This window comes from Empidonax traillii, unplaced genomic scaffold (genome assembly GCF_003031625.1).
Source record: "Empidonax traillii isolate 1590-97213 ecotype Southwest subspecies unplaced genomic scaffold, ASM303162v1 scaffold209:size809316, whole genome shotgun sequence".
NCBI classification, from domain to species: Eukaryota; Metazoa; Chordata; class Aves; order Passeriformes; family Tyrannidae; genus Empidonax; species Empidonax traillii.
In genome coordinates, this window is record NW_020955402.1 from 790,203 (window position 1) to 806,261 (window position 16,059).

Below are 16,059 nucleotides of genomic sequence, written 5' to 3' on the forward strand. Positions count from 1 at the left end.
CAGCTATTCACCAAGTTCAGTTTACATATGCCAGTGAGAAGCCCAGGAAATTAAGGCAGTTCCTTCCTAAGTAAAAGTCTTGCTCAGACCAGTGAGGCCCCAGCAAGGCCCAGACCCTCTGTGGGGTTTTGCAAGGTCTGTTTGCATTTCTGGGCCTGGAATCCTCAAACCCACTGGAGAACATCCCAGCAGGAGAAGAGCAGGACCTGGCTCTGTGCACAGAGAAGGATGTGGAGGATGATGGGACTCACTAAGAGATTTCACTGGAGGTGGGGATTTTTTCTATTTGGCTGAGTCAATCAAATCTGTGAGCTCAGCTTTGTTGCTACAAATAGATGAAAGATTATATTGTTATACAATTATGAGGAGAAAAGGTGTTTTGTTTCTATCTAATTCATATTGAATTGACACGAGAAGAGTGGCAGTCAGGGCAATTTATAAGAGTTTTTTTATCTGTAAATTTTCATTTTTACAATTCCAAACCCAGTATGTTTGCACTGTGGGGAACCCCACAGTATCTGGGCTTTTTTAACCTTTAAAATTGCCTCAGCTGTATTACTGCTCTAACTTTGAGCTGATAATGTAATTAAAACAACTCTATTAGCTGGGCCCTGCAGGGTATCTCACATACACATCTTTATCACAGCTTGGAATTCTGATGTGCCTGCTCTGGTGCTTTTTTCTCCCTCCAAGCCAGCACCTTTCTCTGACTTTTCACTCACCCTCAGCCTGGAGTTTCTCGTGCAATTTAAGTGAGCTGTGCTTATTTTTAGCACACACAAATATTCTGGCAACTACAGAACTGTTTGTCAGCCCTGCTGGTAGGGCCCAGTTGTTTTCATTTGTTACTTGGTGGAAATTACCATGGAATTCAGTTATCTTTTTATTGTTGGCAATGCTTACATTTCTTAGATAGTTTCTCCTTCCCTGTGAGTTATTCCCCCTGCTCCTTCCTGACAGGCACACCCCCAACCTGGCTCTGCACAGCTTTAAGTGAACATCACTTTTAATAAGCTTTTGGTTAGCAAAGGAGTATTTCTGATAATTATCTTTGTATTTCTTTGTATTATTTAAGTGTATTTTGTATTACTTAATGCAGGTGAAAGGATGCTGTCAGTTCTACATCCACATTTCAATCCAAGGTGGGATAACTTCATTTAGCTCATTCTCCCAAACCCTATGCAGTATTTTGGGTAAAATGCCACACTGGAAAGAAACAATTAAGCACATAGATATTAACACAAACTTTTTTTTCCCCCCATTAGTTGTCTATCTTTCTACACAGAATTTATGTGTGAAAGGAATGTGGCTACAATATTTTCCATTACATTGTCGTGCTGCTAAATCTTTCTTGGCAAAAGTTGTGGTAAGGTGCAACAACTCAGCTGCTTGTTTGACAGCTTATCCCAGGAATAACATAGAGGGGGAAAAAAGCTCTACTCATTATTTCAATATTAAGATGTTAGGGAGGGGAGAAGGTTTGAATCCCTTTTGCTTTGGCAGGCTGCAAACAGGACAGCAGATGGGATATATTTAATAAATAAACACTGCAAAGGCTCTGATCCACCTGTGGCCAAGTCCTGACTCAGCCTCCTGTTACTGAAATCCCTTGGAGCCTGGTCAAGCCCAGATACAGAGCTCATTTCAGTGCTGGAGCCGAGCTGTGTTGCTGCATCCAGAGCAGGTTAGAACCCTGCCCTGGGAGCAGTGCAGTGGGAGGGGACAGAGCAGCTCCACTGCTCCTCCAGCTCTGCCTCTCCTCACTCACCTGTCAACAGGCTATTTCCCTGCCTCTGGAAAACTTAAGAGCTGTTCTGGGAGCTGGTTGGCTCTGGTCTGACGCTGTACTCTTGACATGCTCTTTCTTTCCTAAGAGTGTCTTTTGCTCCCAGAGTTGACTGGCATAGACATGGGGCGTAAAAACTTTGGGGTGCAACTCCAGTTCCTGGATATCAAACATGCTGATAGATGGGCTGATTAAGACCCTCAAATGGAGACTTCCAAATCCATCCTACACAGCTCAGTTCCACTGTCCAGCAAAGGGAAGTGGGACCTGGTACCCCTCTGGAGCCTCAGGTCAGGAGACGCCCCCTCAAAGTGAACAGAATGGCACGAGCACTCCGCTGCAATCACCAGCATCAGGGAAGGCTCGGGCCCATCTGTCAGATCATGTTAACTTAACCATTCGTATTTTTAGTTGTACTTTCAACAAACACTTACACAGAGATTTCACTGATCCCTCAGCAGTGGAACTTAAATTTTGGAATCCCTTGTGAAAATCACTGGGAGAAGAGAGAGAAGCATTTGAGAGGCTGCAGATGGAGTGGCACATGCTGGGTCAGACAACTGAGAACAGAGTCCCCTGTGCCTCAGGGCACTCACACCGTCAGGGGTAACCTCGGGGCACTGTTCAGAAACAGAAGCAGCAGCATGATCAAATCTGCCCCTTCAGCTGCACATCCCTGTTTAGAGGGACACCAGAACTCCATCAACACTGTGGACATGTGAACATCCACATTATTATCACAGTTTAGTGCCTCTAACTCTCCAGGCTATACAGGTTATCCTTCAGTCTTTGCTCTGTGGGTGGTCCCAGAGCCATCCTGCAGCAAGCACTGCTCCACCATGCACCACGTGCTCTCCGAAGTGCCACACACCCCATCAAATATTGGTGTGATTTTAGAATTTCTAACACTGTAGTCATCTTAACAGACATAACAATGGGCTCAGTGGTGCAACTGCACGTGTGACAGAAGGAAATGACAGCTTGAAGATGGACATTAAAGCATCCTGAGCAGCTGGCACACAACAGGTTATTCAACAGGCTGTTAAATAGGAGAAGAGCACAAAGATGTCTGTGTGTGGCCACTGGTTCTGGTGGGTATGACCTTGTGCTGCCTTCAAATCCAGGGTTTATCTCCATACACAGGCGTTAGCAGGGGAAGCTCTTCTTGCCTGACCCTAAATGTGGATGTCTGTGCAACAGTCATGAGCTAACTCACCACTTGTATTATTATGTACATTACATAAGCAATTATCTGCAATCTCCTCAGCTAATTACAATATATCAAACTGAACTAACAATCTGGAGTGAGTCAGTCTGATTGCTTCTCTTCAGCCAGATTCATTTCAACCTAAAGGACTGTATGTAGCTAATTCAACATAGAATACTCTCAAAATAATAACAATGAAGATATATAAGCCTGGGCAATAATTCAGCCATGAAGCCTGAATCCAAATATGAATACTTTATTAAAGAAGCAGGCAGATCTTTCCTGCTATGTGTTGCATCATCCAGGGAATACAGGGAATATACACCTTCCACATGTCAAAAGTCTCTTAGGATCCCCAGTGATGCCTCCTGACCTGTCATTTATTTGGCAAGTGCTAAGCAGGCTCTCCTTGGTCAGTGCAGCAGCTGATTTCTCTGGGGTTGTATCAGCCCTCAGCTGACTGTGGCCTTTTGAAAGCAATAAATACACAGAGCTGACTGCAGATTCCAGACCACTGGAATTCCACTGCTGCAGAGGGCAGGGCAGGGCAGCAAGGGGCACACCTGGGCAAAGGTGGGGGTGTTCCTGCCCTGCTGGGGCCTCCTGGCAGGAAAAGGAATGGCTGGGAATGGGGGGAGGAACAGGAAACAGCCACCACTTGTTCTGACACTGCTGCTGACAGATTGTTTTAAACTCGACAACACTGCAAAAGCAGTTTCTCTTTTGAATCCTTACAACCCATAATGATTATTTTAGGTCTCCTTGGTTTTGACAAATCCCCCATCCCAACTGAAGTAAGGTTTGCTTTCACAATGGAAATGCGTGGCTGAGGCAATGAAAATTGCCCAGCAACTGAAACAATCCTCTACCCACAGGCCCGAGCACTCAGAGGGAAACAATGCAACAGCACTCCTCACAAAATCTGATCTGTTGGTTCATTTGGGCTTAAAGTGATTTGGCTCTTCATCCAACACTTCTAAGAACTGTCTGCATTAGGAAAGATACACTGCTGACACGACAGACTCCCTTCAGCTAGTGCTGCACTTGAGCTCCTCTGAGCACTGTTATTCACAAAGTGCTCTTCAGGCTTGGGATTTCTGGGGCAGAGACTGGGACTGACATCAAACTCTATTTCCCTGAGCACAAGAAATGAAAAAACTTTGTATTTCCACCTTGCTCTCTGTCTCCTTTGTTTTCTCTAGGAAGTACTGAGACAGGAATAGATGTCATGCTTCTCACTTTTGTTCTCTAACTGCAAGACTCTCCTTTGCCTAAATATCAGAGGAACCTGACAAACAAGAACTGCAAGCTTTACTGAGATACAACAAGCCAAATTAATTCTTGGGGCAAGTACACAAACTAAACAGTGTTAGAAGACTCTCTTGCTATCTGCTGGAGGAGAATTTCCTCCATTATAACGAAACAGCTAAAAATATCCTGTATTGTAAGAACACTCGAGCTGTATTTGAGGCAGTACACTTTGGGAGGGTGATTAATTGATGTGTCACCAGCAGTAACTCTTCTGGAGTGAAGCATTTTCACTCACAGTTGCACCCTCTTTCCATTTCAACTAAGGGAGACTCCAGGGTACGATCTCAAGTTCTTCTAAATAAACGGTTTTGATTTGTTCAGGGCAATTTACCATCTCTACCAGTCACAAAAACTTTTGCTGACAGTAAGTCTATAGGTTCCACCACAGTTAAGTTTGGAGTTTCCTGGCCCCGTGGACAGTTCAAGAAGTACAACCAGCAAAACACAAGAAAAGTTAGAAAAGTTGTAGTACAATTGGTTTGTTGGTCTGAAATTCCTGAGTCCTGTTACAAAGATTCAGAGAGACCACGTTCTAGTACTTTTAAAAGAGATTTGCTGAAAAAATTGAGAATATGTGATTTTGTCTCTGTAGCCTTTCTGAGTGATATTGATCTGTTCCTTGATTGTTTTTTTTTTTTTTTTTTACTGCAGAGCAGACACAGTCATGATTTCGAAGCTCTGAGCACTTCCTTAGCTACACACATTATTTTTCTTCCCTGTATCCCCTGGAAAGAGTAGCCATGAAAACTGAAAGTGCAACAGGATTGTAATGTATCTGAGGCAAGCAAAGGCCTGAAATGAAAATTATGCTGAACCACGACAGCAGAGATGAAAAAAGTAATCAATGGAAAAAAATAATATTACAAGTTCAAAGCTTGTTGGTGATGCTGGTATTTTTAGAGTGCTGTAAAACAAATGTCAGAACAAGACCTGGCAAAAGTTTGTCAGACATTCTAGAGTAATATGCAGAGACAGGTCCCCTTTTCACACCTCGGTGCTGATGCGTGGTGGGTTCAGCTCTGTGGAAAATACAGCTCATTATAAATACACCAGACAGACACGCAGATACAGCCCACAAAACACAAATGAACTCGTGTAAAGTCCATCTTAAATGAGCTGTACTTAACACGAGGAAAAGACATACGTTGTTACTCACAGTCTAATAAAAGAAACTTAACTACAGTGCTATAATATTAGATTTACAGCTTGAGGAAAGGTCAATACAAAGCATCTCCGTGATCAGCACCACGTTTTATTCCTGAGCCTGAGGCTCGGCGGGTCTTTACAAGAAAGGGGAAAGACTTTTATACATAAAGTGTGACTTGGAACAAAAGGATGACGACTGATGCTGGGTGACGCTGCTGTACTGTTGTACTTGCCCGGCCACGAATGTAGCAGTGCGTTCGGGGCAATAACTGGTCACTAATTCATATGCAAAGTTACCAGGCACAAGGGATAGCGTTTATGTAAACATCCCCCAGAGCGCTAAACTTAAACAGCAGCACTACCTCCGAGCTTCGTGTACGGCACGCAGGGTCCGAGCGTAAATTTTAAAAGTCGCTCAAAACAACTTTCTTCCCCCTCCCTCGTGTCTGCGGGCACCGGGGGAGCGCCCTCACGGCCCCCGCGTCCTCCATTTCCTGCGCGCCGGCGGCGCCCGCGCCCCGCCAAGATGGCGGCGGCGCCTCACGGGCCGTGAGGGCGGGCAGCGGCTCTGCCCGCCGCGCTCAGCCCGGGCCGGGCCTGCCAGCCCTGCCCGCGCCCCGCACAGCGCCGGGTGCGTGCGTGAAACCGCGCCGCCCCCCCCCGGGCCGAGGGTGAGTCACGGCGGAGCGGCGCGGCCCGGGGGGGGGCGGCGCGGCCCCATCGCCGCCATGGCCGCCCCCGCCCGCGCGCGGGACGCGCGCCCCGCCCACCCCCGCTCCCATTGGCCGCGCCGAGCAGCGCCGGGCGCCCATTGGCTGGGCGCTGCCCCCCTCCCCCGGCGAGCCGTGCGCAGAGCGGCGGGTGGGGCCGTGTGCACACCGCGTGTGGCGCAGGCAGCGGGGGCCGGCGGCGGCGCGGAGCGGAGGAGCGAGCGAGCGGGGCCGAGGCGTGCGGGGGCCGCGGCCGCGGGGGGAAAACCGGACCGCAGGTACCGCGGGGGAGCGGCCGGGGAGCCGCGGGGAGCGCGGGGTGGGAGTTGTGGCGGCGGCGTGGGCGCCGCGCCGGGGCGGTGATGGCGCTGGCGCACTCCGGCCTAGCGCGGGAAAGTGCGGGCGGGCGCCATTCCGGGCCGGGACGGGCGGGGGACGGGGGGGCCCGCCGGTCTGGTGAGGGCGGCGGCGGAGGGTGAGTCAGGCCTGGGTTCCGGGAGCGCCCAGGGAGCCTGCGCCGCCCGGGGTGCGGGGGGGGGGGCGCTCCTCTCCACCCGGGCGCGGCCGGGGCCGCCGCACGCTCGGCCCGCGGGGCGGCGGGGCGGGGGCAGGGCCGCACGTGGCCGCCGGGGCCTGGGCAGGGGGAGAGCGGCCCGGCCGTGAGCCAGCAAGTTCGGGGAGTAAAATATCATATAAGACCGGGGGCTGCGGGGAATGGGCTGGAATTAAACGGTTTGTTCGTATTTCTCTGCTTTTAATTTCATTTAATTTCGTTTTAAGTCCCCGCTAAAGTCCCGTCGGTGGGGCCGCGGCCCGCGCACCACGTGGCTCCCCACGTGTGAGGCGCTGCCGGAGACACAGGGTCGAGGTGTCGCAACTGTTTGCTCCGACCACAGGCATGGGTGGCCTGCTCCAAATCCAAATGTGACCTATAAATGGATAGGAAAAACAGCCTGTGCCATCTGCACGTCGCGGGCCGTGGGGCGGCCTTTTATTTGAGTTCCTTTCGGGCGTAGTTCTCAAGTAACCGCTGTTACTCATATAGGATCCAGCATTGTCATATTTAATAGTGGGTTTTGTTTTCATGTAAGCATCTATTGTGATCCCATTTCCACGCAGCTCTAGGGTTGCGTAGCCCGTGTTCTCTTCCTCAGTGCAGACTTGCCTGGAGAGGCAATCCTGCATCTGTGCTCTGAGGGAAGAGGTTAAATGAGTTCACCGGGGCAGTGCAAGAGCCACGCGTGTTACAGGTTTAACCTGCCTGTTCAACAGACTTTACTAAAGTCTGGGTGGAATTTTATGTTAAAAGCTTCACACGTTGCTCTTATTGTTTACTACTTTAAATTTAGAAGTTCGTACAGATACTATCTTCCCATTATATTTTTCATGGCTAAAATGTGCACGTTTGGTAGATGTGTTTTCTCCCACTCCACATAGGTAGCTAAAAAGTGCTGCAGAGTCACTTCTGGATGAACTTTATTTCTCTTCCTGGTTTGTGTTAACAGAGCTATGCAGGAATTACCCGTGTAATCGAAGTCAGGATGTCCTTTTGTCCTGGCTTCTGGCCCCTCAGCTCTCGAGTTAATGTTCAGCGTTGCTGGGTCAGCCTGGCTGTGCAGTGCAGGGGGGTCCCACGTGGAGTAGAGGGCTTGGCTTTCCACTGCTGCAGGTTTTCCTGACGTTTCAAGCTGGTTTCTTTCAGAATTGGGGTAATGTTATGTGGTGGTCAGAATACTTTTGTATCTCATCCTAGGGAGGACAAAAGTGGGAGACAGGAGCGTCACTGACTCTGCTGTAGCAGGTTTTTAGGTTACAGATGTGGAAATTCAGCTTTGGTGACAATCGTGTTCGAGAATTCTTAGCCTTGCTAGTGAAATAAAAACTCCTTTAAACTGAGTAGTACTTGGAGTTCTCTGTTGCACTTAAGTGCCAGCTCTTAGGTCAGCAGGCCTTTCTGCTGCTGAGTGCTTTGAGGACGGCAGAGCTGTGTCCCCTCTCACACTGGGGTTTGCCATGGCTGTCTGGGGGCTGTCTTGCCCCATTCAGGGGTGGTGCTGTGGGTCACCGACGACCTGGAAAGGAGCTGCTGATTTCTCAGCGTTTTCCTCTGACAGACCTGACTTGCTGAAGGGCTCTGACATGTGCTGGCTCTGGCAGTGGCTTTTATCTGCTCTGTGCTCTGATTGAAGGGTGAAGTCCTGCTGATACCGACTGCAGGCTGTGCTTGCAGGGTGAAAGAAGCACCTGGTAAGCACAGTGAAGAGTCGGCCCTGTTGTGCAGGGCTGTTAAATGCTGAGGAACTGCTGGCATCCAGAAGAATTGTCACTAATCTTGGGGTTGAAGTTCAGCTTCCTTTTTACTGTGAGGAGCCCAAGTCAGTTTAAGTTTTGTTTGTTAAAACAACTTCTTCCCTGGAGGGCATCGAGGCTGAAAGCCATAAAATAAGGAGCGTTAGAGTGGAGCTTAGTGCCATTTCTCTTCATCATAAGCTCTAGGTGAGCTACTAAAACTCGGATATTGCTGAATCTTGTGTGTGAGGCCTGGAGGTTAATAGCACCTCTCCTGTTCTAGGAGTTTTGAGTCTGTACTGACTGTAAAGCCCCAGAAAGACACAGTCTTCCCCTTCAGAGTTTGATATAAAGAACTTCTTGTATCAGAGGTTTCTTATATCGCTACAAGAAACACAAAAAAACTTGGTCACTTTAAAGTTTGGTGCTTGGTTTGCCCTCAGAAGCTTCTGATCTGATCTAGGAAAGCACTGGTGGCCCAGAGCTGTTCTCAGCCTTGCTCCTTAGCAGTAGGGCTGTCATAGAGAACGAGGTCTAAAATTCGTTCTTAATGATGTTGTGGCTTTAAACTGCAGAGCTCTGTAGGAGTTGAGGTAAATTGCTACCTTCTCTCTTTCTGGGAAGGTATGGAAGCACAGTTAGACTTGTGCTTTTGATAAATTTTCAAATCTTATTCTGTGAGGCAGTGCCTTTTACTATATCTTGCAGAGTTTGACCTGTCTCAGAAATGCTCCGTGAGGCCACAGGTGTAATTTGTTTTCCATTACTGCTTTTCCTGCCCCGGTGAGGTAAAAATCTCCCTCTGGTATGTTAGGGGGGCGGGGCCGATGACACATGGACAGACAGGACAGGCTGCTTTGTGTAACACATCCGAGCTGGGCACAGCAGTGAGAGCTGCGACTGAAAACTTTCCAAGCAGACTTAAGTAGCTTTCTTGCAGAAGGCTTACTTAAGGTGGCCTTGATAGATAAAAGGAACTGCTGGAAACTTGCCTGTGATGACAGAATGGAAGAGTATTGACTAATAGAGGAGCGTTTGAACTTGGGTGGTTTTTAGTGCACTCATTTTTTTTTTCTCTTGGAAGTGAAGCTGTAATGGTGTCCAAAGTGCTTGGAGACTGTCCATTTAAGGACTTGTCTTCTGAACCAGCCTTTTCTGGATGTTACTCCTTCAAGGTGGCTGTTGGCTTCCTCTGGAAACTGAATCCTTATGGTTCACACTGCTGGGGAGTTCTGTCCCGAGGAAGGCTTTTAGAAGGTGGGGCAAGGAAAACCAGTGTCATCTGCAGCCACCTCTGGCTGCTGAACGTGTGCTGAGGCTCAGACCCTTTACAGGCAGAATGCAGAACTTAAACGTGGAAATACCAGGGGAAGAGAAACTCCAGGCAAACTCCTGGGTACTTGGATGTGCTGAAGATCTCTGAAGATAGAGGAGTGTGCTTTGTAATCACACTTGGATGGCAGCTGAAACCTTCCAGTACCTCTGAGTTCAGGGGAAAAAGGGGCCTCTGGAGATAAAGGTTTTTAAATGAATCTCCAATAGTCTGGAAGGATAATTGCTGAGACTGTTCTTTGGCTTTAGATTTCTTACTCAGTTGGTGTAATCTTTGCTATTTTGCTGAGAGAAAAAGAAACTTCATATTTTCCTTGTGAAGGGTCAGTTATAAAGGAAGGAACTCTGAAGCAGATGTAAAACTTTGAGACTCCTTAGGGCCATGAGTGGTGAGCTTTTGTTCCTCGTGCAGGTCCTGACCCAGACTGGATGGACAGCCTGGAAGTAGGCTGCCATTAGCCCTGGTATCAGAACTCCTCCCCTGTGCATCTGAAGCAGGGCTGGCTCACCTGTCAGGCATTTGTCTCTTGCCATGTGTTAAGCTGACTGGTTCTGTGGGGAGTTGCAGCAGCATCCAGTGCTGGGACGCTGTGCCGTAGTCTGGGGTTGATGGAGTGAGGTCTGGTAGTTGATGCCTGTTCAGATGTTCTGCAGTTGTGCTGCAGCTGCTGCCATGCTGGTTTGCTCTCTTTAACAGATCTTACGTTTTCATTTGATAATGTTTTCATGTGAACACTTTCTGGAAGAGTTGTGAGTGAAGAGCATATATTTCAGAGATCCCGTCTCATCCCTCTTGAAAATCAGAAGCAGCATCAAGTATTGTCCTGAGCCCAGCTCCTGCAGTTGGCTTTGCCTGTGTTTTGCCTGTTGTGCAGTGTCAACATGGTTGCTATGAACACAGGCGTAAACAATGCCCAGTGAGTGCCAGCTGCTGCCACTACAGCGGGCAGTGCTGGCTGGGTGTCCTCAGGAGCCACCTGGGAACCTTGGGCACTGACACAGAGCAGAGAAGACTGGGTTAGCTGGAAAACCAGGGGTATCTCTTCAGTGCTGGGACAGCCAGTTGGTTTAGTCTTGTTTAGATCTGTTTAAGATCTTATTTCACTCTTTCATTGCAGAACTTCATTTTAAGGGCAGATATCATCACCTGGTCCAGCTGGAAGTTAGAGTGGGATCATGGAGATAACACACTAAAGTTTGTATCTCTTGTATTTTAAATTCTCAGCCATATACTGTGGTTGGAAGAATCACTTGAGTGCTGAAGACCATCGGAGAGAGGATCTGTTTTGAGGGAGGAGTGGATAAAAAGCCAGAGTAGCTTTGGTGAACATTAGGGTAGAGATAACTAAAATTGATGTTAGTATACATGCTCTCCATTGAAGAGCTAAATGTCAGGATGCTAATTCTGGTTCCTTCTTGAGGTCATGTGTCATTGTGTTGCTCCTGTAGTGACTTTTGTCAAGACTCTGCCCCTGACTGTTGCTGTAATCTGGGATGCTGGATGGTCTGGGAGGACGAGTGTTCTGTAATGAGTATGAACTGTAGGGTTACAGGGGATTATCTTGATTAGGGGTCAGGTAAACTGCCAGACATACCACGTGACAATTGTACTTCTGTTGGGTTAAAAATAATGAATTGGGAGATGGCTTGTGAGGTATTTAAACAATGCTTGAGGTGCGTATTTTTACACCAGTGTAGTTGAAACTTGTAGCACACTTTAAAAACCACTCGAGTTTAAATGTGTGCCTTCCTGTTCTCCTGTAGCTATGGAGGTGTTGTGCAAGTGTCCCACAGCTCGGGGGAGGTGTGGCAGTGTGTTTGCCTTGCCCCATCCTGCCCACGGCCTCCGTGAGCTGTGCAGGCTGGCTCTGCTCACCTCCATTTACCGATTTGGGGTTGTGCTGTAGGACAGGCCTGTCTGTCTGTGGCTTCCAGAGCATTCTAAGGATGTTTTCCAAGTCAGCCCTTTTACATATCTGGCAAGAGTCTGCTGTCCTTTGGGAAGCCTGATGTCTTCAAATATTTTCTTTCATGTGAACCTGGGAGTGGAATATGCAGCCTGAGCTGTGGGTTAATTACAAATTGTTGTTTTTCTGAGTCTAACTGTTAGTTAGGTTGTAAAAGACGTTGGGCTGATGTGTTCTTTAATGCTGCCTGTTCTTATACTGAGCTTTTAGAGTGAAGCTTGATTAGTCAATGAAGTTGGTAGCTGCTAGGCAGACTGTAAAAGAAAGTGTAACAACTTGTAGAGTTAAATAGCTGCTTTTGAGTTTAGCTCTCAGGGTTGAGGAGGAAAGTGCTGTACTGAAAGAGAACAACATAAAGGCTGGTAATACAGTAGTTAAAGGGGTTTACTTTTTCCCTCTCCCCAAGTATTTTGTAAGTTCTTGAAGTGAAGGTTGGCTACAAAAAGGAGTGAGAGGGAAAGTTACATAGAACAGTTTCTTTGTTCTAAGTTGCCTTACTTCAAGCAAAGTGGAGGCAGAGTTCTGTCCTTCACAGCAGTTTCAGTAGTCATGATCAGATACTTCAGAGAAGTGTTGAGTTAGCCATGAGTCTGTTGGGTTTGCGTTGTCTTTGCTGGGGGGCGGGAAACCTCTGAGTCTCTCATTTCAATGTGGCCTTTAGCTGGGGGAGGAGAAGGTGTTCTAAAATGTCCTTCTTGCTCAGACAGGTGATCTGCAGCCATGAGCAGCAACGAGTGCTTCAAGTGTGGCCGTAGTGGCCACTGGGCCCGGGAGTGCCCGTCTGGCATCGGCCGTGGCCGTGGCATGAGGAGCCGTGGCAGAGGTGAGTGCTGGCTGTGGCTGTGTGTGTTTGTAGAGCAGGCTGAGTGCTGGGGACAGTGTGTAAAACTGGCCTTGTCAGACCTGCAGATTGGTAATAATGTACCTCCATGGAAGAACTGGCAGAGGCTCTCAGAGCGGAGCTGACTTGTCAGTTCAGCTGACAGTGTTTGTGATTGAGTCTTAAGAATTATTCTGAACTTAGGCCTTTCTTTTTTTTCCTTCCTGTACCCGTTTCAAGCAGGCTTCCAGTTCATGTCGTCCTCTCTGCCAGATATCTGTTACCGCTGTGGAGAGTCTGGCCACCTGGCCAAGGACTGTGATCTCCAGGAGGATGGTAAGTATCACTAAATATTCGACTCTGCAGTGCAGAGCTTGGTGGCTGAGGAGAAGGCTGCAGGGTTCCCTGGGAGCAAGCTGGGGCTGTGCCCCATTCAGAGCATGCTGCCCCTGGTGCTACCAAGGTTTTATAGTCTGTTTGGTGTGTTTTTCCCACTGTGGAAGCCTGCTATAACTGCGGTAGAAGTGGCCACATTGCGAAGGACTGCAAGGAGCCCAAGCGGGAGCGGGAGCAGTGCTGCTACAACTGCGGCAAGCCCGGCCACCTGGCCCGCGACTGCGACCACGCCGACGAGCAGAAGTGCTACTCCTGTGGGGAGTTCGGCCACATTCAGAAAGACTGCACCAAAGTGAAATGCTACAGGTGAGCTGCACTGCACCTCCAGGGACAGAGGCCTTCTGGGGCTGAAATGCAGCCTCAGCTCTGGCTGAGAGTTTCTTATAACAGTTAGCTGGGACTTGCACAGCTGTTAGCAAAGGGGAGTACAGATGCCACGGTGCACTTCTCTGCATGGCCTTACAGTGCAGTGTTAAAAATCTCTTGGGCTCTACAGGAGGAGGGGCCATGGCCTTTTGCAGAAGGTACCAGGAGATACTTGCCCATAGCACAGACCTGCTGGGCTTGGGTGCCCAGTGTGTCACCCAGAGCTAACACAGCTGAGCTGTAAAGGTCAGCTGACTGGCACAGCCAGCCTCGGGAGGAACATGGATAGAAGTGGGTGTTAAATGGGTTTGAAATGCCATCTTCAGAGTGCTCTCTGGGTTTTGAATGCAGGCATACACCAGAAGCAGCGTGTTCCTGAGTGCAGTATTCTTCACCCCCACCAACATTCCCTTCTGTGGAGGAAGGAGAGAGAACATGATGTATTTGAGTTTAACTAATGACTCTAAACTGCAGGCAGGAACATTGGGAGCAGGCAAAACCCAGCCCACAGTTAAAAAAACGGGGGGGGGGGGAAATCCAAACCACCCAAATCTTTCTGTATTTGATGTACAGTGATTTTGGCATACCCAGTGACTAATGTGAGCTGATCATTTGGGAACAGTTCTGGCTGTGGTTAAGACAGACTTCCCTCGTGTCAGAGAATTCTGGGACACAGGAACAGAAGTCTTGACTGCAGAACTAGCATTGCATGAAACTGAAGCAGATAATGTACTCGACAGGGTGGGGCTGCTTCTTGTGGGTGGCTCTGATGAACTGTTTCCTTTGCAGGTGTGGTGAAACTGGCCACGTAGCCATCAACTGCAGCAAGACCAGCGAAGTCAACTGCTACCGCTGCGGCGAGTCAGGGCACCTTGCACGGGAATGCACAATTGAAGCTACAGCCTAATTATTTTCCTTTGTCGCCCCTCCTTTTTCTGATTGATGGTTGTATTATTTTTCTCTGAATCCCCTTCACTGGCCAAAGGTTGGCAGATAGAGGCTACTCCCAGGCCAGTGAGCTTTACTTGCCGTGTAAAAGGAGGAAAGGGGTGGAAAAATCAACTTTCTGCATTTAACTACAAAAATGTTTATGTTTAGTTTGGTAGAGGTGTTATGTATAATGCTTTGTTAAAGAACCCCCTTTCCGTGCCACTGGTGAATAGGGATTGATGAGTGGGAAGAGTTGAGTCAGACCAGCAAAAACCCTCTCTGGGTTACAGGGAAGTGATCCTATGCAGGAGGAAAGAAATTCTGGAAGTGTCTAAACTTCCTCATAACTTTTATTTTATTACAATGGCCTTGGATTGTCTGACCTCAGTAGCTGTTAACACCAAGTGATATCTGCATCAGGCCCTACCTAGAGCATATAGCTGAGTGGGAGTAAACAAACAAGATGCACATGCCTGTTAATGGCCATGAGAGAGAGAGAGAAATCTGAAATCAATCTTAAAAGTAACAGTAATTCAGTCAGTGAATGTTCATGTTGGAGATACAGAACGTAATGGGAAGCTTTTGAATAAATATCTCAAAGTCAATCTGAAACCCAGACATCAGTGCTCATAGCATATACAATTTGGAGCTATTCAGGAGTTGCAAATAAATGCATTTTCACAGAAATCAAGATGTTATTTTTGTATACTATATCACTTAGACAACTGAGTTTCATTTGCTTGTAATCAGTTTTTAAAGTAAGATGGTAAGAGCAATTGAAGTCCTAGAACATAGAAAATGTAATTTTAAACTATCAATAAAGCTGGAGGAGGAAGGGGAGTTTGGCTAAAGTTCCTTTTGTTTATTTTTGGTTTTCCTGTACACAGTGCAAAATAACATATTAAAAAGGGGTATGTGGAGGTTCAGTTTGGACTTTTCTTTTGTACTGTCGTATGTTCAGTTCCCGTCCAGCTGGAAATGCGTGGTGTACAGATGGCCGTGGGAGTGAGCTGTGGGCTCTGGGAGGTGGGGCCTGGAGCAGTTGGGGTCTGTTGGCAGTACCTGAGCCTGCACTGCTGTCACTGCACGGGAACTGTCCCTTAAAGCCTCTGCAGTGGCCGTGCCCATGGCTGGGTGTGCTGTGCTGGCTGACTGAGAGTCACAGAACAGTTCCACGGATGGAAAGGGAGCTGACTCTGTACGTTCACATCCCCTCCCTGCAGGAACAGAGCTGGATGTGCAGGAGTTGTTGGCCTATCGCTAAGGCAGGACTGGGGAAGGCGTGTCCAACAGCTGCTGTAAGATTTGGCTTGGAAGTGCCTCTGAGCCACTGTGTGTCCCCAAGCTCTGGCACATCGTGTGGGATCTGTGCAGTTAGGGTCAGGGAGAGTGTGCTGTAGTGGTGGAAAATGGGCTGTGAGGTCGGTCTGGAGAGAAGTACCAGGGTGTCAATGTGCAGCTCTGCTGGAGCAGAGCTGAACTGGCACTGTCACTCATCTCCTACAGCTGTGCTGCAATTACCCACTTCATATCAGGTTAACATTTTTGTTAATTTTGGAAGCAAAGCTGTTCACAGTGTCACAGCTATTCAGTGGTGGTCTGAAGGCTGTGATCTTCCAGGAGCAACTTGAGCTGGGAGCTTTCAGCACACTGGCACAGAGTGAGGCTTTGCAGAAGGGGCTGAGAACTTCTCAGTTGCTGAACTAAAAGATGCCAGTGAGGAGGCTTACCTGGGAGTGCTGGAACCTGTAAAATGGATACCCTACTTGATAATCTTGAGGTGGTGTCAGGAAATCTGA

General features: G+C 48.2%; 1 protein-coding gene across 2 annotated transcripts; it reads left to right on the forward strand.

Moving 5' to 3' along the window:
- Nucleotides 1-6,313: 6,313 nt before the first annotated feature.
- On the forward strand, nt 6,314-15,703 carry CNBP (CCHC-type zinc finger nucleic acid binding protein). Of its 2 annotated transcripts, none has more exons than XM_027887408.1 (5): nt 6,314-6,438; nt 12,452-12,571; nt 12,812-12,904; nt 13,069-13,270; nt 14,120-15,703. In XM_027887408.1, the coding sequence occupies exons 2-5, from the start codon at nt 12,469-12,471 to the stop codon at nt 14,235-14,237; spliced, it is 516 nt and encodes a 171-aa protein (XP_027743209.1). In that variant the 5' UTR covers nt 6,314-6,438; nt 12,452-12,468; the 3' UTR covers nt 14,238-15,703. The 2 variants fall into 2 exon arrangements, with proteins under 2 accessions (XP_027743209.1, XP_027743210.1); XM_027887409.1 differs by having other exon boundaries at nt 13,072-13,270.
- The last annotated feature ends 356 nt before the right edge of the window (nt 15,704-16,059 follow it).

Excerpts from the sequence above, each read along its gene's own strand:
- CNBP (XM_027887408.1), top strand. The coding sequence starts at position 12,469 with ATGAGCAGCAACGAGTGCTTCAAGTGTGGCCGTAGTGGCCACTGGGCC. Across the intron at positions 12,572-12,811 it reads CATGAGGAGCCGTGGCAGAG|GCTTCCAGTTCATGTCGTCC; the intron begins GTGAGTGCTGGC and ends CGTTTCAAGCAG. Across the intron at positions 13,271-14,119 it reads ACCAAAGTGAAATGCTACAG|GTGTGGTGAAACTGGCCACG; the intron begins GTGAGCTGCACT and ends TTTCCTTTGCAG.